Source organism: Brachyistius frenatus, unplaced genomic scaffold (assembly GCF_029030835.1).
Source record: "Brachyistius frenatus isolate BFR_SWC_R1_liver_20210118 unplaced genomic scaffold, ASM2903083v1 Contig_2, whole genome shotgun sequence".
NCBI classification, from domain to species: Eukaryota; Metazoa; Chordata; class Actinopteri; family Embiotocidae; genus Brachyistius; species Brachyistius frenatus.
The window spans coordinates 991,433-1,012,500 of NW_027210601.1; the positions used below are offsets into that span (position 1 = coordinate 991,433).

Below are 21,068 nucleotides of genomic sequence, written 5' to 3' on the forward strand. Positions count from 1 at the left end.
AAAAAAAAACAACAACAACAAAAAAAAACTAAACTGTGGTCAACTTGAGCACTTGAACACTTGAGAGCCGAATTATCCTTTTTTCAATGAATGCGATGAACCTTACTAATTATTACTATAAGCCAGTGGGGTCATCAGTAAACCAATCACAGCTTTAATTGTTTTCTTCCTTTAATTATGTAAATCAAATATATTTTAGTCTGTTTTCTGCCGCTCGGTTGCTGTTCGTACGCACTTGTTGAACTTGGTTTGTAAGACGGGTCAGCGGGAGCCCACCGGCGTGCCCGAGACCTTGGACACCCGCTCAGGACATCCGGAGGGGACATCTGTCCCTCATCAGGATGGCCAGATGTGCAAGATTGCCCCCCTCCCCTCCCTCTCCCCCGGCGTGGACGCCCGCGTGTCTTACCTGAAGTAGTAATCTCTCGTCTCCCTCAATGACCGCGTGGTTCCACTGTATGACGTCGGAGAACGGCAGCTCCCAGCCGTTACTCAGCAGCACCGGGACGCACGCCGCCTGGTTGCACAGGCATGTACGGATTTAGAGAGTTGGACGAGAGACGGTAACAATAACAACCAATTCACATAATGCGGGGCAAACAGAAAATACAATACATATATTGGATATGATCAGCTGCAGTTACACCGGGTTCCTTCTGGTTCATCCTCCGTAGCTGCTGCTGCCTCCCCTCGGGCCAGCAAACAACATAACATGACGTGCTGCAGCTGCATGAATACAATGCAATCGGTACGAGTTCGGCCTCAGCTGCTTGGCACTGCCATATCCCGAGCTGAGCAGATAATATGATCAATGCTCCTGTGTAAATGCGTGTGCGTGTGCGTGTGTGTGTGTAAGACCCCTACAGGATGGATGGAATGAGTAATGACGTCTATCTCCGCTTTCCCGGGAAGCCCCGCAGGTTTGTTTGAGACCGTCATTCACAGACATGCAAACACTGATGCGGCTGCCAGGGTCGACTCCTCGTGCGCCAATTAGGTATAACCGCTGCAGAACCTACGCAGGCAAAAGAGGTGCACTGAAGACTGAAGAGAGAGGGAAGAGAAGATGGGGGGAGAATACGGAACCAGTTGATGCGTCGAGGCATAATGCTTTATTGAAGTTGATTTGTGATGTTGCCTTATCCCCTCATTCACTGACAGCTTTTTGATGTTGTTCCACTACTTTTTTTTTTCTTCCTCCCCCCTCCCCCCCTTTGCTCTTCACCTCTCTGTGAATCTATCATCTCTCTCTCTCTGTACTCCACTTTTCATTTCTCGGTGCTGCGCTCTCATCCCGTGCCGCTCCCCTCTTCCTCTTCCTACCCACTTTGGTCTGGTGTGTTGAAAGGTCTGGGTGTTATTTTTTTATATATTCCCCCCCGCCCCCCCACACTTTTTTCTTTTTCCTAATTAAACCACCAGAGAACAGCATCAGCAGCTGAAACGGTGGAGATCAAACACTCTCACCGGCCCACCGGGGGCTTCCACGTTCCTGCATTTCGTCTGAGAATAAACCTGCTGAAGGACACTCGAGCACATTGGAGGACTCGTACGCGTGTCTGCGTGTCAGAATTAGCCCCGGGTTACAGCAAGGTCAAATGCAGAGTGACAATCCAAGGCCTCCCTATTTCGAAATGCAGCCTGTGGCTTGCCCGAGTCTTCTCCCCGAGAGATGAGGCGCCGCGTGGGGGCGAGTTTCAAATAGTATCGAGTCCCCTCTCCGCCCGGAGGTAGGGTAACATGAAAAGTCTCTGTGCTGCATCGTTGTTGTTTTTTTTTTCGGTCTGTTTGCGTTGGGAGATGAAGAAAGGGAGGCTTTGAGCGAATGTGTATGTGGAGGAGGAGTGTGCAAATGTGTGTCTTGGAAAGCTGGCAGTAAGTTTCCTACCACAGAGGTAATTGCCAGTTCTTTTGTGGGTTCGGCTGGCACCAAATTATCAAAACAAAACAAAAAAAAGGAAAAAAAGTACGCAGTCGAAAAATCTTAAAAAAAAAAAAAAAAAAAGCGCCTTGAATTGGAGAACGATGGCACGGAGGAAAGAAGAACAAGAGAGAGAGAGAGAGAGAAAGAGTGGATGAAGAGGAGAAGGCAGGAAGAGAAAGGGACCATGACTGCTGCCTGCTGCCAAGCCAAGTGGGTTGTGTGTGTGTGGATTTGTCCATTCAGCAGTCATCAGCGGTGGGGCAGGCTGCCACTCCTATAGATGCTTCCGGAACACACACACACACACACACACACACACACACACACACACACACACACACACACACACACACACACACACACACACACACACACACACACACACACACACACACACACACACACACACACACAGCAGCGTGGCCAGGGAACATTGTAGCCAGTGTTGGGCGAATCTAAAAACAGCCACTACAGCTTCCTGCGCTGGTGTGAGACGGTCGACTTGGGTGGCGGCGAGAGAACTGCAGCAGGCCGACCGGTTTACACTGTTCTCTCGCTCCCCCTGCCTGCGGTTCCTTCGTTGTTTGTGTGCTCGAAAGTTTCACTGATGGACTTAAATGAACGATTCCACTGTTTGTAGAAGCGCTTGCTCGTGTCTTGTGCGCGCGAGCGTGTTAATGGACCCATTTTAGTTTAAAAGGCCCGAGCAAATAGCAAATAAAGCCTTTATGGCGAAATCTGCATTCAACACAACACAACGGTCTGAGGGGGGGGGGGGGGGGGGGGGGGAAACACTTGCAGATGTGACCATTAAGGTGTCAATAACCAAAAGACTACATAAACAGCAGCTCTGGAACGTAAACACTTGGCGTCCTGTGCACTTCCTCGTTGATGGAACATGTATATGAGCTGGATCTCGTTCAGCGAGGGCTGCTTCCTGTGAAAGTGTAATTTGTCCACTCTAACAATGCAGAGGGAAATGCAGCAGTTCATGGTTTGATAATTGCTGTGTTGGCATATAACGTGCAAGGATTTCTGCTGTTTGTTCATGTGGGCCTTAGAGAAACTGGAGAGTCCTGAAATACACAGGATAAATGCAGCGTGAACAATAAAGGGGATTTTACAAAGAACATAACTCTGAATTGGTTCTCAGTGTTTTGTTACTGTATTTTTCACACTACGACGACATGATATTTTATATATATATATCTCAGCACATGTACTATTTCATAACTGGTAATTCAGTAACACATTGGACACACTGGAGGCTAGATGATAGGTTAGTTAAGAGTGTTAAAAGCACCTGGAAACTTGGTGTAATATGTTAAGTTTAGACTGATAATAGTAACTATGCATGACTGAATAAGTAAAGTTGCAGTTTTAAAAGATCTAATAGGAGTTTAACAATAAAAAAAAAAAAAACTCATCTAATCGGTTTCATTGGGACTGTGTTCAAGCAAACAGCTCACCAACTGTCAGATGGGGATTCAAGTATTGCTAAATCTGATCGATACATGAAGGTGTTTGTTCTTCCTGTTAAAGGAGAGTTTTTCCTCCCAGTTGTTGCTCATGTGCTTTTGAGTTCCTTTGTATAATATTGTAAAGTTCTGTTTTAAGGACTTTACCATGTTAAGTGCCCTGAATTAACCCGTGTTGTGATTTGGCGCGGTATAAATACAAATGAATTGAACTGCAAGTGGATGACATCACCGATTTCTAACTGAAAAGAGCATAGACAAAAACACCAACACAGCTAATCTCTCCATAGATAAACCAAATTGTTCTCGTCTTTAGATAAGTGGTCCTTTAATGTCGAGGAATCCAGCTGTAAAGCGTGATGATACAATTAATGAGATGTCCATGATGAGTACTGCTGATGGGTAATATAGATTTACCTGCAGTGACTCTAGGAAGCGGAAGGAGCCCAAGCGTCGACCTCGAGGCACCAAGCAGAAGGTGGAGTTGTGGAGGAGCTCCTGGTAATCAAACCTAACAAAGAGAGGAGCAAATATACATTAATCTTCATATTTCAACATCTTTTTTTTTTTTTTTCTTCAGTATTTAGCAGGAAACTGCCGTTTTAAAAGTGAGTAGAAGAACAGGATTGAAGAGAAAGCAGGAAAACAGTGTATGCAGAGACAGGATACATCGCGTCCAGGGCCTGAGATGAGCGATTGGCTGAAACAATTTCTTCATTATTACCCATTGGTTGACCTTTGACCCATACAGTAGGTATTATTAAAAGCAAATACCAAAAGTTAAGTTCGTTTGTGATGCCTCTGATTATTTGCTCGACGGTAAGTGAAGAAGGAACAAGGATAGTGGATTAAAGCCAAGAGGTAGCTTGGTGTTAAAATGATTAATATCAACACGTTGAATATTTTTTTGTAAATGCAGAAATGATTAAATGTTGATCTGTGAAGGACGCTCACAGTGTGAAAGCCCGATCTACTGTAATAACCCAGTGATAGCAAACAAATCTAATAAATATTCTGCTAGTGCGACAACAACACGCTCCCTGTAATACTGTATATCATATTTAACATCTGTCACGCATAAAATAAACCGGGATTTTTGTGGCTTTTCATTTCTGATATTTACTCACCACGGCTCGGCTTACGTGCCGTCATAAATCTAAATCTTTCCTCTGCAGACGTGTTGGCACCAGTACAGATAGTTACTGTGTGTTGGAAAATATATCCATCACCCAGCTCATGAGTAAATATGCCCTAATCTGTGTTCTCTATTGATTTGTGCTGTAGACAAGATGGTCTGAACTCCTGCCAAGTAAGGAATTTTGGGGTGAGCTGCTGCCATACGTCACCCTAAATGGAGGTCCACCGTTTCATACTCATGTTTCATACTCGCGCTGTGCAGAAGAAGCCGAATGGAAACCTCTGCATCGATGCTCTGCTTCATCCTCTAAGTGGAGCAGCAACGGTCGTGCGGTGCAACGGTCTCACGGTGAAGAGCTGCACGCGGGAGTAAACAGACGAGGAAACAAACCGCCTCTTTAGGGAACTCGCTCTGCTCCTCCTCATCTCATCTCTCCGCTTCCCCCGTTTAGGTTCTGCTCCATCCTCCTCTTCCTCCTCCTCCTCAGCCCTGAATCCAGCTCCCTGCTTGTTTATTTGCAGAGGGAACGTCAGAGTAAAATATGCCCGCCGTAAATCTTCTCAAAAGGGCGTAGTCATTTATTTAACCCTCCCTGACTGACGAGACGCAGACCACCACCTCGGCTCCCCGGGTGACAAAGTTGGGATTCCATTGCTGATGTTGGCACCGGCTAACACTGGGACACTCATTCCTGGACAACAAGATCTGAATGGATGTCACTGTGAGGCCTGAGGGCGGGCTGTACACTCAATATGACAGTGTCAAAACACACACACACACACACACACACACACACACACACACACACACACACACACACACACACACGCCCCGACGCTGGCATCAGTTTGCTGAAAGGCGGCCGTGTCTGGCGTGAGCGCCGGTTCTTCTGCGATATTCCTTCACCTGTTGAAAGAGCCTTGCCGCCGCTCTGTGTACATACACGCCTACTTATTATGTGCGTGGCCGTGTGATGGGCATCTGCACCGTGCAGCTCGGGATGTACATTTGGAAAGGAAATCTGCCAGTGCAAATAACCGTCACGGCTGTTAAGGGAGTTATACAATGTATTTGAGGGATTTTGGGTCCCAATCTTGTTCTAAGCTTTGGGATTTAGGTAAAAACATGCATTTGAGCTATGCATGAGTAAATGGATTTGTAGATTTCATCTGTGAAGATGGATAACTCTTCTGTATATTCATGTGCTTGAGCGAAGAAAATAAAGAGAGAGAGAGAGAGTTTGTTTTGCATTCAAAAATAAATATATTTACCTCTTAAAGTAATATCCTGTTTGGGGCATGTTGGTGTGAGAGTACATTAATATTTCCTCATGTTGTGTGTGTGCTCATGCTGTATGCGTTTATGTGTGTGTTTGCATGTCTAATGTGAAACAGCGGGGCCCCTTGCACGTTTCATTGTGAGACCGAGCTGGTTATTCTGACCCACTTCTGTGTCAGGGCCTGTTGTCTGTGTGTGTGTGTGTGTGTGTGTGTGTGTGTGTGTGTGTGTGTGTGTGTGTGTGTGTGTGTGTGTGTGTGTGTGTGTGTGTGTGTGTGTAAATTGGTCTGTCTGTAAATCCAGTAGTCTGGCTAGCCGGCTGCTGTTCTTTAATGAGGGAATGTACTCAGATGAAGGGAACGAGTAAATCATTTAAAAGCACTTTGTTTCCGGCAACAAACGAGCGGGCCTGTTATGTCTCTCCTTCACTCGCTCTCCTGTTTTCGTCCCGACGGTCCTTCATCTCTGCATCTTTCCTTTGAGCGCGCATGTGTTTGTGTCCGTCACACAGCTTCCGCAGGCAAACGCGTAAAGTTGCAGCGTCGATTTCAATGGACGCTGGATTAGTTTGGATTATTTCAGGATGCCGAAGGTCTGTCTATATGTGCTGTAGAGTTGGTCCCCTCACACTAAAGATGAAACAATTTGTCAGTTGACCAAACAGTAATTCAACAGAAAACTGTAGACGGCGACCATTTCTAGGATTTAATTTGCGTTTTCAAGGAAAACCTCACAAAGCTTCTGGCTTTCAGCCTCTGAAATGTAACAGTGTTTGCCATTTGGGCCTCATATGAGTAATCATAAAAACTATTCAGCAGATTAACTGATAATGAAAATAGTCCTGTGCTGTTGCCCAAGCCCAAATATAAAAAAAATTCTAACTTACTTTTAGGCGTACCATTCTGACTGAAGTTTCTGCCACCGCATCAATACAGCAAAGAGTAATGTTTAATTGTTTAGAAAAAGTACAAGAAATATATTTTAAAAATATCGACTGTCGTATCTTTTTTTTTAAGAATAGTGTCTGTGTTAGTCGATAATCTGCAGACCTAGCATCAAAACGTTTTCTTTTCTAAATTTCTTCAGCAGAAACATTTTTACATTATTTTATTTGCAGATACTTTTGTCCAAATAAAATATAAGCCACAGAGAAAAAGCTCCTCAAGGCTACAGGAGGTAAAACACAATACATACTGTATGTTGTGCTGCATAATCATTTGCCTGGAAAATCAATTGAGAAACACTTTACAGATGCAGTAGAAATTGCTGGTTGAGGTTAATCAAGTGAATTAAATTACTGACAAATTAAGGGCTTCCATTACATTAATGAAACTTCATGTAAAAATCCAATAAAGCAGTCCTGCTCATTAATGAATTAATTCCAACCTCATACAATCTGACTAATATCATTAATTGCACACCAGTGCAGCTGCAAAATGTCTGATTATACAAATTCTGTATGAAATGTACACGTCGTCATGTCACCCATCCCTACACAGCTAAGATACAACAAAAAAAATACCAAAAAAAAAATGGAGCATTTCTATGTACGAGTGAATAACTGAGTCAGTGTGGGGCTGTGATTGCAGGTTGACTAGTAGGCAAACGGGGTTAAATAACTGAGTGTATTCATGCGTGTTTGATTGCATGGGTGTCTTTTCATATCATGCGTGTGAAAGGAATGTACCGCACTAGTCTCCCTACATGTTAATGAGCATGCATACAGTATATGTCTCGTACATGTACGGACGTGCACTCACGGAATAATAAAGGGGGTTTGTGCACGTTTGATCTCATTAGATTAATGTAGATATAAAGTAGAATCATGCATGCAATGCGCTGTATACTGTGTGACTAATGTCCTTTTGATCAGTTGTTTATCACATAAATTGACAGAAAATATGAAAAACACAGAGCTCTTGACATCTTGAAATCTGTTTTGTTTGTTTGACCAACAATCTAAAACCTAAATTTACTCAATCTCTAACTATAAAAATCAGCAAATCCTGATATTTAAAGCTGCTACAATAAATATTTTGATCTTAACAATCAATTGATTAACCACATGTAAACAAAAGGAGTTTCTAATAACCACATAAATGTATGAACTGTTTCTACAGTTATCCTCTTCCTTTTAGGACTTTTTAGCATTTTCAGCGAACTGATTTGGTTTTACAGTCGTCATTTTCAATATTTTGGTTTAATCTTACCCCTCTCATCTGCAGAATTTTAAGCAAATTATGTAAGAGATGTTGGGCCCCCCAACTGAGCTAAAACGAGAATGAATATTGAAATATTGGGACAGAACACCAACTGAATGCTAATGTTGCTCCATATCTGCAACTGCTTGCGAACAAGTCACTACATCAAAAAGTGATTATACCAGTGTTACATTTACAGTTTGTCTGTGCTGCTTTAAGAATGATGGAGTCAGCATGTATTTGGGCATTTAATACATTTGTTAAACCATTTATTATTATTTGTTTTAGCACTAAGGGAGTTATTTTGGGGCATGTGTAGAAGTTTAAGAAACCTTTAAAGCGGCAGTATGTAGGATTTAGTGGCATCTAGTGGTGAGGTTGAAAATTGCAACCACGTGAACACCCATGGCCTCATCCTCCACTTCCTGGTGTGTTGAAGAATCTATAGTGGCTGCAAAAGACGCTCTCCGGAGCCAGTGTTTAGTTTGTCCTTTCTGGGCTACAGTAGAAACGTGGTGGTAGAACATGGCTTCCCTCCGTGGAAGAGGACCCGCTCTCTTGTGGGGATGTGAAGAGTTCATTTTAAAGGTAATGAATTAGTTCCACTAATGAAAACATAATCGTGAATATTATATTCCATTTCTGCCAATTGATCCCTCTAAATCCTACACACGGAACCTTTTTGACAGTCGGAGTTGTCTGAATACATTTACATCCCATTTGTATGGTCTTGATTGCACGCTCAGTGTTTATGGTTTTTGATGAAAGATTCTGATTGTGTGTCGATCCCTGGAAGTCGGCGCTGCTCTGTTTGCAGTTGTGTGTTCTTCTGTCAGTCAACACACACACACACACACACACACACACACACACACACACACACACACACACACACACACACACACACACACACACACACACACACTACTCCCACCTTTTTTCAATCCTGCAGTCTCCCAGGATAAAAACATATAGTTAAATATTAAACATCCAATATGGAGTCAATCTTTCTGGAACTATAACAGAAGTTGATTGTGTAGTCAAGACACACACGTTGGCATACACACACACACACACACACACACAGATTTAGTTATTATGTCTTCATATTGCTATCATTTTTCAGTATTTTTGTCTGAGATAGCCAAAGTGTCATGCTGAGACATAAATAGAGACACAGGCCAGAATTTCTAACACCCACCCAGCCAGTCTCTCTCTCTCTGTACACACACACTGAGCGAGAGAATGCCTCCAAGTCAAAGCATTGGGCTCAGTGTGATGTACCCATATCATCAAAGCTATGTTTACTAAGATGGCACCACTCAGAGTCGCTGACTCTGTGTGTGTGTGTGTGTGTGTGTGTGTGTGTGTGTGTGTGTGTGTGTGTGTGTGTGTGTGTGTGTGTGTGTGCGTGCGCCTTCGGTTGTCTGATAAGCAAATCTGCTTCTTTTCAACCTTGTCAACTCCTGATGCCTTTTCTCTTGCTTGGTGCACCCAGCAGCTTTTCCCTCCCCGACTTCTTACACTTATTCTCAGCCTTCAATTTTGTCAACAAGATGTGTATTTTATTTCTACAAGAAACAAAACTGCATACATTCTGACTATTGACTGAGGGAAAGCAGAGCGGTCAGGGATGGAGGGAGGAGGCGGGGGGAATGGAGGAGGAGAGGGGGAATGGACGGATTGGATGCTCCTTGACTGACAGCAGCTTCTGGTCAGTTGATCTCCACTCTGCTTCCTGTAAAGGTCAGGTGTCGAAAGGGGGCGAGCGCGTTCCCCGTATTCGTGCGTGTCTGCACGTGCGAGCACAAGTGTGTGTGGCGGACAAAAGGTTATTGATTAGCTGCCACGCCGCTAACAGGCCACTGTCGATACTCCTCACTTGCATCTGCACCTCATCGAGCACAACAGGATGTGAACGACGGAAGGCGACTGTCTCGGTAATGTCAGCGGACACGCAAGAAATTATGGCCGGAGCTGCAAGTCCAAACGAACCATCGTCGATGCGGTGTGAATTATTGAAATTGTGCTGAAACACAATGGTTGTTTCACTTTCAGGTCTTACAATGCACGCTCAGACAAAGAATAGAAGAAAAGACAGAAAAGGAAGTCTGACATTTAACATCCGTCAGCTCTATAAACTGCTTTCTCTCTGTTGCTGCTGCCACCTTGCTGATGATCGGTCTGGAAACTTGTTTCTCAGCTCCGGTATGAATGAGGGCTGGTACGGATATTTAACGATAGGATTTAGTTCATTAAATGGTCAAACATCAGGCGAGCTATTCCTGGGCTCAGACGGAGAAGAATATTACAGAGCTCATATATATACAGTGATTGTAATGCAGCTAGTTCACTTCTCGCTGGGGGCCTATGTCACACATCATTCCCCCTCTTTTCCAACCCCAAATTTGCTGTCACTTGTCCCCCGGCCACTTCTAAATAAAGGCAAAATGCACCCAAAAACACTGAAAACCAAAAGATTATTACTGCAGCTTTAGCATTATATTTGACAGCTTTTCCATTTGTATATTTAAAAACCTTCTCATTTAACGAATCATTAATAAACGGAGGGCCATTTCTGGCTGTAACCATAGCAGCATGAATATTTGCTTCTGCTTCCTTGTCACAGAAGAATTGTCAATTCAACAGATCAGGTGGAAAGAAAGCAATCTGCCGTCATGGTCTGCTTTGGAAACCCTTATTCACGTAATAATCCAATGCTATCCCCCGACGTCCTTAAACCATCTTTAGCATATCCAGACCTCTGCTGCCGGCCTGCTCACTCATTCAGAAATATGTATGTGGCCAGCTGCTGCAGCCTCTGGGACCGGAGAGAAAGGGAGGGTCGGAAGAGAGTAAAGTCACAAAAACTGCAGCTCTGTCTGCAGGCAATAGGTCAGGCGCTGGGCTGCAACCTCCACTAAACATGCCATCAGGCAGGAGCAGAATATATCACTGCTGTACTTCACTGGAACAAAGGCAGTGTTTGGACTATAAAAAGCGCAAATAATCAAAACTGAATGGAGGTAACGAGACAAGTGAGAAATGTGAACAGCAAATTGTTAAGATTAGGGTGAATGGAAAAGGAGGAGGAAAAGACGCAGGCAGATAGAAAAGAGAGCCAGAGCGAAAGGCAGGAGGCTAAATAGAGAGTTCAGGTTTCAGTGTGCAGAGGAATGAGGTCTTCTAGTATCCACTTACATTAAACAGAGACAGAGAAACCAGAAGAGGGATGGTATTCATGCTCGTCTTTCTGCAGAAGATGTCTCGCAGAAGCAAAAATAACCATAATCCTTTCACTTTTTCTCTACTTTTGTCTCTTCGTCATCCCTCCTGTCTTTATCTTTTTCCAGTAATCTTCACGTCAAGGAAAGAAATGTATTGTTTGTGTCTGTGTGTGTGTGTGTGTGTGTGTGTGTGTGTGTGTGTGTGTGTGTGTGTGTGTGTGTGTGTGTGTGTGAAAAGTCAGCGAGAGAAAAAAAGAATAGGAGTCGGTGTATCCAGATGTTAAATCCCATCCTGCATCTGTTGCATTTACTTGAAAGGAACTGTCTTTCACGGACACGCGGCTACCTCCCAGGCTCACCGCCTGCATTCACAGCAGATGGACAGATAAGCCATCTCCTTCAAATCGCTCCGCTTTATCCCCATTTTCTCACTTGAAAAATAAACCGCACCTGCAACACTGCTGTGACAGTCAATTCCAGAAACCCACAACACTCGCAACGAGTTAAAAGTTGACATGACGTTCAGAAATATCGAGCGGTTTGTCGCATCTTCGAGCGCCTCATCTGTCAAATGGAACTGATATTCACAAAGAAACATGGAGCTGTTCTGCCAGCAAAGACTCAAAGTGAAAAGAAGTAACACAAGTAACTACAGCGAGAGTCTCAATGCAACTGTCCGCAGTGTAATTGAAATCAAACTGGGAACCCTATCCATCCCACTGGATGTCTTCTGCCCGCTGTTGGGAGTGAGGCTTACATGGGAACTGATTATGTCTCTCATTGGCAACATAGCAATAGAGCTACTCCTAAAAAATGTAAAAAAAAACATTCCTTTGTAATCAGTTGTCTGTGTTATTTCTGACGACTGATTCTGCTGTAAACGCGTACTGATATTCGAAGTGTTGACTATGGCAACAGAAAGGTCAATATGTTTGATTTGATTAAAAGCTAGCTTTTTAAAAAATACTTTGTGACATTTCGTTGCACATTTACCAATTTTATAATTACAGAAGAATTACTCTCTTTGGAACATAGGGTGAAAAACATAGATATTTAACCCTGAATTAATTTGAAAGCAGTAAAAGACAACATTGACATTATTTGGACATCCAGCAGCAACATGTATTTGGTGAAATTAGATTAAATACTCGCACCCGTTTTAGTTCTGATTTTGGACTCCGCCAATTGGCACCCATCGTGACGTCACCCGTTGGTTTGTGAACTGCTGGTTTGAAGCCTCAAGTCTGACATGTTTCCTGTCACCATCTTGTCGTGTGCATATTGCATCATGCACACGCGTTGCGTTCATTTCTGAGGACGTGCACAACCGACACCCCAAACGGACACAGGATACACCAGACGGCCATCATGCGACCACGTAGTTCAAAGCAAGTATATCTCCGACCTTGCAGTTACGTCGTACTGTAGACATCACATCCTCACGTATGGGATACATGCAGTGTCCCATGGATACCTGGAGGGGGTGCTCAAAACGGTCCACAAATTGCGCATGAAACACTGGACACTTTGCACCCTCAGCGGTCGCCATCACGGCTGTTACAAGAACTCCACTTTTGGCTCCAGAGAGACTTTTAATGGCATTTCTGTCGACATTCTGGTTTTGTGACAGTGCCATCACCAAATTTCTTTCCCTTTTTATCTCTCCGCCCGCTCCCCCTCTGCTCCTCACCCTCACCGACCCAAACACACACACACACACGCACACACACCTCAGAGCCACAGGAGTGGTTCAGATATTAGTCATCCGCTGACATGCAGGCTGACTGCCAGCCTTCTCCAGACTCTTACAGAAAAAGACAAGGCAGTTATTTCGGAGGCCTCCAGTGCAGTCGGCCTCGCCATATCAAAAGCCACCATTCCTCTGTGTCTCTTCGCTATCTAGCAGCAGAGTCACTAATGGATTTTCTGCCATGCAGCTTTGTCTTCCTCAGTTACCAAGAGTCATTATGCCTGAGCACTGGAAAGCTGGGCTAAAAAGGAGTGATTTTTTTTTTTGTAACCCTTTGCATTTACAGGAAATTATCCCCAATGTGACTTTTAGTGAGTCACTATTTCCACAAGAATCTCAATTAAACTCATCTGTTACAATAATGAATATTCATAATTTCATTTTAAAACCTGCTTTGAAATATGACATTGCAATTTTCAACTTCTGTGACCATTCTGCCCTGAAGACATGTTCAAAATATTGTATAACCTGATCTGGTTGAGAGAAAGAACAAGCAGAAAGCCTCCCTTCCTGGTTGACTTTCTGATATGGTATTAATTAATTAACAGTTCAATTTACGCCAGCATCGAGTCAGAGTTTAAACTTTTTAAATAATTATATCAACATCCTTCACAGCATTAATGTCAGCAGCAGAAAACTATCCATGTCTCTACTAGTTTCAGATTGACACAGTTGTCATTTACCCCTGCAGCGTACACGTTGTTCAAATAGCAAATGTACTTGCACCCATGATGCTACAGAAATAAACCTGCCCTGCCTTCCCAGGTTATTTTGTTTTAATGAGGAACTTCCTTTGTTATAAGGCCATGTCACTTTATGTAATGTACTCTTTATTAAACAAATAAAAAGTGTCTCATAAAAACCAAGAAACTCTATCCATAACGTGATTTATTTGTGTGTTAGTAAAATGAGTTATATGCTACCATACTGTTGGCAAGATTAAACATTTGGAAAATGAATGTTTGCCCTATTTTGCAAAAAGGAAAAGGCGTTTTGCAGAAAAACATGTTCCTATGACGAAGACCTTGAAATAAGTAGTGCAAGTGTGTGTGTGTGTGTGTGTGTGTGTGTCAATGATTTTTTTTTTGTCTCAAGGCTTCGTAACGCTGCATTCCTGCCCTCCTCTATTTATTATCCCTGTTGACATTACAGAGGTCCTGAACTCTGCAACCACATATCCAGTCCAACCCCGTCTGTTGTTGGTTCTGGACTTGGTGCTGCGCTGCGCACACGTTCATCATGTACACAAATACACTGACCACCGGGCGCCCTGTCATTACACACACACTCCCTCCTCCGCTGCAGTGTTCCTGTGTGTCCAGGTCTCTTTCAATGCGACTCTACAGAGGCACTTACTCTCCTCTTTGTCTTTATCTGTGTCTTTGCCTCCGTCTCTCATTAATTACACAGACATGGGAGGACTAAGCTCTCTAATCTGAACGGGCACGACCTCACAACTACTGATCCCTTAAGGCTGTTACTTATACCTCAATCCGGAGCTCGCACAGAGAAACATGCAAAAAAAACAACCAAAAAACGCATACAGACAGACAGACAACGGACAAACCGACAGTTATAAACACGTAGATATATAAAAAAAAAAAACAAGTAAAGGAGGACATCCTCAATCCTGTATTACATAAAATAAAGAGGCGAAAGAGTGGAGGTATCATGAGATTCAGAATGTACGTTGTTTTTTTTCCTGTAAAAGACTCACTCAAGGGTAATATAAATGTTGCAGTGAATGGAGAACTACAGTATGTCAGTCTTTTCTGCTATTCTCCCAGGAAAGTGGGCAATCTGCTGAAACTGAAAATATATATAGCATCCATTTAATAACAGAATTGTGGTTTTATTGCAGATTAAAGCTGCATTAAATACTGCACTTTAAGTAGTTCCAGCTTGGCTTATCAAAGTGCTTTTTCACTAAATATATTTAATGTAGCTCTACTTTTACATAAAACCATGTTTTTTCAAGCTTAACTAAAATGATTAAATAAAAAGTAGCAAAAAAAAAAAAAAAAAAAGAAGCAGGTTTTAAGCAAAAAGCCCCTAAAAAAACACAAAAGATGGCAGCTTAAATTTCTGGTATTTAGATCTTACGACTACAGGCTGCGCACACATTCGTGCAGTATTCCTTTACCCAGTGGTCAGCTTCAAGAGACGGTGTGACAAACTTCATCATGTGGGGTTGTTAGTTAAATATAGAAATGGGAGCACAGCTGTCCGTCCATTAGGCTAAAAGCACAGCAGCACAGGAAGGAACAGGACCATAAAGTCAGTGGCCTGCTTTCGTCAGCATGACGAGAAGGAGGCGAAGGAGGAAACGGAGATCTGAACACAGCTGCAAGGGGAACGGAGGACTTTGGAAAAGAAGGAGAAATGAAATGATGCAAAGTAAACAGAAGACTGAGAGCTGCGTGTACTCGTGTAACAGTAAAGATTAGAGTGAATGTGAAGGATCAAAAAGAAAAGTAGAGCACGAGAATGAAATACAACTTGATTTTTGATTCTCTGTAAGTGTTTTGGCAAGCTGGTAAATGGTTCGATGACATGCGCCAAGACTGTTGTGGAAGTGATTCAAGCCGAAGCGCTGCAAAAAAAATATCTCTTAATTATTTTTTTTAAAGACTGGATTAGCATTGTGCAAACTGAAGTGAAGAGCAACTGCCTCAATAAAGTGCTTCAACTAAGACTGACCTAAATTATTATTCTACATCGCGTCTTATATCTCTAGTTTTAAAAAGGAACAGTGCAACATTTGATGAAAACCACGATGTGTATTCTTGAGGAGAGTTTGATAAGAAGATTGATCGTGTGTCTGCTGGATGTCTGAGTCTCATGGAGGCGGTTATTGGGTTGGCATTCAACAGACAAAAGATAACAGTTTAACTGGTGAAATTAAAAGGACCACTCTGCCAATTTCTTATAACATTTTTCTAGCAATTCGAATTAGGATGTAAGAAATATAACAACAGTTTTCATTATTGTTCTTCGTCTCTCAGAGGCAGTTGCAAAATCTGCTGTTCTCCTGGCACCAGCGCCGTCATTCAACATGTACAGTGGCGTCATTGGGGGCGAGGAAAAACAACAGGTTCATTTGATTTCGCATCTCTTCATCTGGGTCACAAGGGGGCGCTGTACATGACGCTGAAAAACAAAACAAACCCTTTAACTTTTACTGCAACGAGCTACATTTGAAACGGAAGAAAAAAAAAAAGAAAAAGCATCCCAACATACGAGTGCAGAAGACGTTACGGACGGGGGATATATCATACGGTGTTTTTGTCCGACTTGGACATTCAGTCGTATTTATTCGAGCCAAAGTGTACGGCCGAAGTCATGCAACGGAGACAGGCTGACTGACGGGGATATGGCCGGCGGGGACCATCCTGAAACTGAGCTGCTGAGAGCAAACAGCTGCTGGTGGTGCCTTTATTTAAACTGCCCTCCAATGCCAACAGAGACCGAATCATTGCGCTGCAATGAATTTGCTGTCGGGCTTTACATCCTGAACCCGGTGTGCGTTATGTGCATAAACATTTTTACTCCTCGCTTGGACAGAAGCGTGCCTGAGACCTCCTTCAGGATATCGACAACAAACTGGAAAAGACAACCAAAAGCAGCAGGCATAAAAGGGCAGAGGGTCATTGAGCGGGTAAGTAGATCAGGGTAGAGATGCATGGCAACGCTGTCTTTACAATGGCTGCTGACGTAACGGCACATGATCACTACCAGTCGCTTCATGATAAACAAACGCATTCTGTACCGTCTCTAGCTTCCTGTAGACAATATCGTCTGGCTGCTTATTGTGTTTTAGTTGAGTGGGTGCTACAAACACAGAGGCTTGGCAAAGGGAACCAAAGTATTTGGAGGTTGGGTGTGAGAAGCTGGAGCGTGCATAGGCTCTGCCAACAGGCTCCGCTAGCAGGAATCAATCAGGAATTTATTTCTTCAATTGACAACATTTAGCCTCAACGTTGGGTCGACATGCACATAAAAAGGGACACAAATATTGTTTTTCTTCTTTTGTTTGGAGCCACATTTGCCGTTTCCCCCTTATTCAGTCTTCATGCTCAGCGAAGGTAAGAGGTGGTCGCTTCTACAAGAAGCAAATAATCATTCGTCCCCAAATGTCAAACAATTCCTTTAATTGTTTTAATGGTTTTCTTTATTGGTTTCAATTTGTGCCCAAGAACTAACCTTGGCCCCCGGGCTCGTTACAAGGATCATCCAGCCACGCTTATGGTCATTTTTTTCCCCCCATTATTAAACTCTGAACGTTTTACTTTCCTCAAATGAGAGCAAAAATCTGCCGTAGAATTATCCCTGCCTATTTCCAATAAAAATCTATTTGTTTCAAGAATTTGTAGAGATAAGTGGCAGTATTAAAAAAAAAAAAAAAAAAAAAAAAGAGGACCGAATAAAGGAAATCTCTTACAGGCAAAATAAAGATGACACAAGTCGCATCAAACTGGAAGATTTATCAATTTGTTTTAGGAAAATAAAACATAAATTGAATAGTGCTGGACATAAAAGTCGAAAAGATTTTTTTTGCGTTGAGGAGAAAGCGCATTACATTTGTTTTTCTGATGCGAAATATCAGTGGAGAAAAAGGTAAATAAGGACACGGGAACAAAGAGGCAGGACAGAAAATACAACACAGCGTGCTCACTTTTCCAGAGAGAAAGAAACTGAGAAAGCGCTGCCTGCCCACCTCCCCCGGCGTGCAGTAGGTGTCTGCTGCAAGTCTAGCGTGACTGATCTGAAATCAGGTTTTCTGCCTACAAATATAGAGCCGAGCAAGGCGAGGACTCTTCCACTTGTCCTGTTTTTCACGCCGCGCGAGTGCGTAGGCCACAACCTTGCTTTCATTTTCCATTACCGCCGGATACTTTATCCGGTGTGCCCATCCCGGAGCGAGGGAGGGAGGGGAAGGACGATGACCGAGGGGTCTCCGAAAACACTGAAAATGGGAGTCTTTCATTACTCTGCTTCATAAGTAATGACGTTGGGGGAGATGGATACAGGAAGCAGGGGAAGAGAGAGGCTGGAAGCAGGAGCTGCAAACACGCGTCAAGACGGTCTTTTGGGTGAGACGAGAGAGGAATTATTTATAGTGAATTTACACATCAATGACAGTCTTCACCCCCTTATGATTCCTCCGCTGCATGCTGAAAATAAAATGTGTTAGGAACTCGTACGGAGGGCAGGAAACGCTCCATTTGCAAGCATGCACACGTGTACGTACGGGAGGCGGATACAGCGCGCGTTCGCGTGTCACTCTCCGCCTTTAATTGCGCACCGTGACCACAGGAAAGAGGCAGCAAATGGTTTGTTGTTGTTTTTTTTTTTGCTCGCTTCCCGCTCGCATGAGAAAAGCCAGATTTTAAAGCCCGCGATGAGACGAGCCAACTGGCACCTCGCGAGCTCGTCTATTAGCAACAAAGCACGCCCGTTTCCAAACACACAGAGGCAGACAAGTCCCGTCAACTGCACCGCCGTCCTTGCTGGACCACCTGCGGGCCTTAAAGCCCAACAGACAAACAACAGACGTTGCATCAGGGACAATGGAGCTGCTTTTGAGAACACGGTGTCGAACACGCCGTCATTAAAGCTATTTTAGCCCTGAACAAATACTGCCGCATATAGACAAGCAGCTGTACTCATAGCAGCGGTTGAAACGCCCATACACAGGTGGGGCGACAATAGGTATGGCAGTTATGTAGCGGATCCTTTTGAAGTCAAACAAGAGGGAAAGTTTGCGCTTGCAGAGACTATAGGATCATGAGTGGGTAGATATATATATATAGATATACACACACAGATAAAAACCCTCCTTTCATGCTCTCACGAAGCTGCTAATAGCTCATCTGTTACCATGAAGGCAGTGCCACTGAATGTTCTCTGTACAAACACGACGTGAAAAACTCCACCACAAAAGTTTCCAGATTGAAGTTAAACACCCGTCCCGCTTACTTTCTCCCCCTGATGAACATTATGCCACGAGAGATTGACCGCCACCCTGCAAAAATAAAGAATGCATCTCATTTTGGACTTCAAACGGCGCTGACCTTACGTTTTATGGTGAAGCATAAAACAGCGGACGGCTGCCTGTTTTATGGAGCCATCTCTAAATAGAGCTTCCTTTCATAAAGTCTGCCCATTTATCGTAAACCTTCACGGTCAAATAAGTGGGATTGACTCTTCCCAACTGGCTTGACGAAACTTATGATTGAATGTCTGTCGCTGGTGTTTTGTTCAGCACAGAAGTTTTTTGTTTTTGTCGTGCTTGGAAACTTTTCTCCTGCAAACTGAACATCTAAAATGATAAATGCTGGAATCCGCACAAGCTTTTAGCTACTCTAATCAATATTTAAATATTCCCTCAGCTCGCTGGAGTGTTTCCTCTTTCACTTCACACGTTTTAAGGCTCACTCTCGTTCCTCTAATCATCACCTTTGTTTCATATTTGGTCGCTTCCGACTCCTGAGAAAAATATCGGACTCATTAAGCTGCTAAATTCTCCGCCATGTTCAACAGACAGTAACCACCTTCGCCTGTTTGCCATTCGGTGCCAAGCAGACAGTGTACGCTAGTAAGGATGGGCCTTTCAAGCAAAAGTATGATTCAAAACTTGGATGACGGGAGTAACGCATTATAACCGGGCACTGGTAAAAACAGGAGAAATAAGGAAGAACGATAGTCGCATATTCGCTATTCGAATATTCGAAAATCATGTCCCAAACCTGTACGGTGGGGTTTTGTTTAGCTGAACACTGCACCTGAAAACGATGCCAATGAGAACTTTGACAGTGAACCAAAACAGTAAAGTTGTGCACAAATGACAAACAAAAACAATTGAATAAATTAAAAAAGTGAATTAAGGAATGAATAAAAGCTTAAAGACTCTAAAATGCGCCATAAAGCCGAGGTGAACTGCAAAGTCAGATGAGTGGCACCTTTGGCATTTAAATAATTATGTGAGCTATTGTCATTTTGAACTGCACTGCCATGAAGCTGCACCACAGCAGAGAATATTTCCACTAAAGAAAGTTTTGCGTTTACTTCGCTACAGATGTGAAGGATTTAGCATGAATGAAAGCCTCACTTTTTTTTCTTTTAGATTCTTCCTCTATGATCCTCCAGTTGCAAAACACCCAAATTAAACATGTGCTCTGTAATTGCATGATATTAACCCAGACTCTTGTTGGGGGAGATTGTTATGCATTGTTGAGTGGGACTATTTAAGAACGTGGAGGAAAATTCTCTGCCGAGGCTCCCTGGTGTGAACATAATCTGTCTCTGTGATATTTCATCCTCTATTAATAGTCACACGGTTTAGGGGGTTTTGCATATTTCATCGAGCTGCGTTCTGCACCCAATAACATTGAGAAACTCATGATCAAGCGTGGCTCAACACCGATCTGTCCATGCGTACTGTTATTATTAAGCAATCTGCCCGACTAAAGCGCAGGCAAGAAGTTTGGATATGAAAGAAAATAAACAACAAACTCTGTAACTATCCAGGATGGTGGAAACTTAAAATGACCTTCTGCTGCTAAAATGGAAACTTATTTCTATTGAAATAAAATCCGAATCTGACAATTTTCTGACCCTGTGGAAGCTATTCGCGACACACACACACACAATTTTAGAGAAGGGTTTTAGAGGATATTGGAGCTCGCGGTGACCCTTTCACCTGTGAAGGATATTGAATGGACAAATGACAGTCTGAGGCGGGTTCGCTGCAGACGTGTGCAGACAAGTGGAGCGGAGGCGAGAGGGGGACCGACAACAGTGCGGCAGACAGTGGCGGAATAAAGGCAGAGAACAGATGTGTTCCTTTGTAAAAGGGTCATAAACATGAGCCATTCAACTTTGAAGATGTCTGAAGGGCACCAAAGAAAAAAAAAAAAAGTGCAGGGACAGGGGGATATGAGGAAAAAGTATCGGCGCTGCAAGAGGAGGGGCAGAAAAATGCAAAAGACAAATAAAACGGTGCGCGACAGAGGACGTGAGAGAACAAGGTAGAAGTGGAAGAATTAAGGGAGCAGGAGTGTGGGGGGGGG

General features: G+C 43.3%; 2 protein-coding genes across 2 annotated transcripts in view; one reads left to right on the top strand and one right to left on the bottom strand.

Moving 5' to 3' along the window:
- The window catches only part of LOC138617335 (ephrin type-A receptor 7-like), a 360,848-nt gene that overhangs the window by 286,031 nt on the left and 53,749 nt on the right, over window positions 1-21,068 (top strand). The window lies entirely within an intron of this gene.
- Window positions 1-21,068, bottom strand: part of LOC138617350 (exostosin-1c) — a 69,093-nt gene that overhangs the window by 9,136 nt on the left and 38,889 nt on the right. Inside the window, exons 2-3 of the mRNA XM_069692297.1 lie at window positions 3,820-3,913; window positions 410-517 (exon numbers count right to left, since the gene is read on the bottom strand). Coding sequence (XP_069548398.1) covers window positions 410-517; window positions 3,820-3,913 — 202 coding nt within the window. The remainder of the gene's footprint in view (window positions 1-409; window positions 518-3,819; window positions 3,914-21,068) is intronic.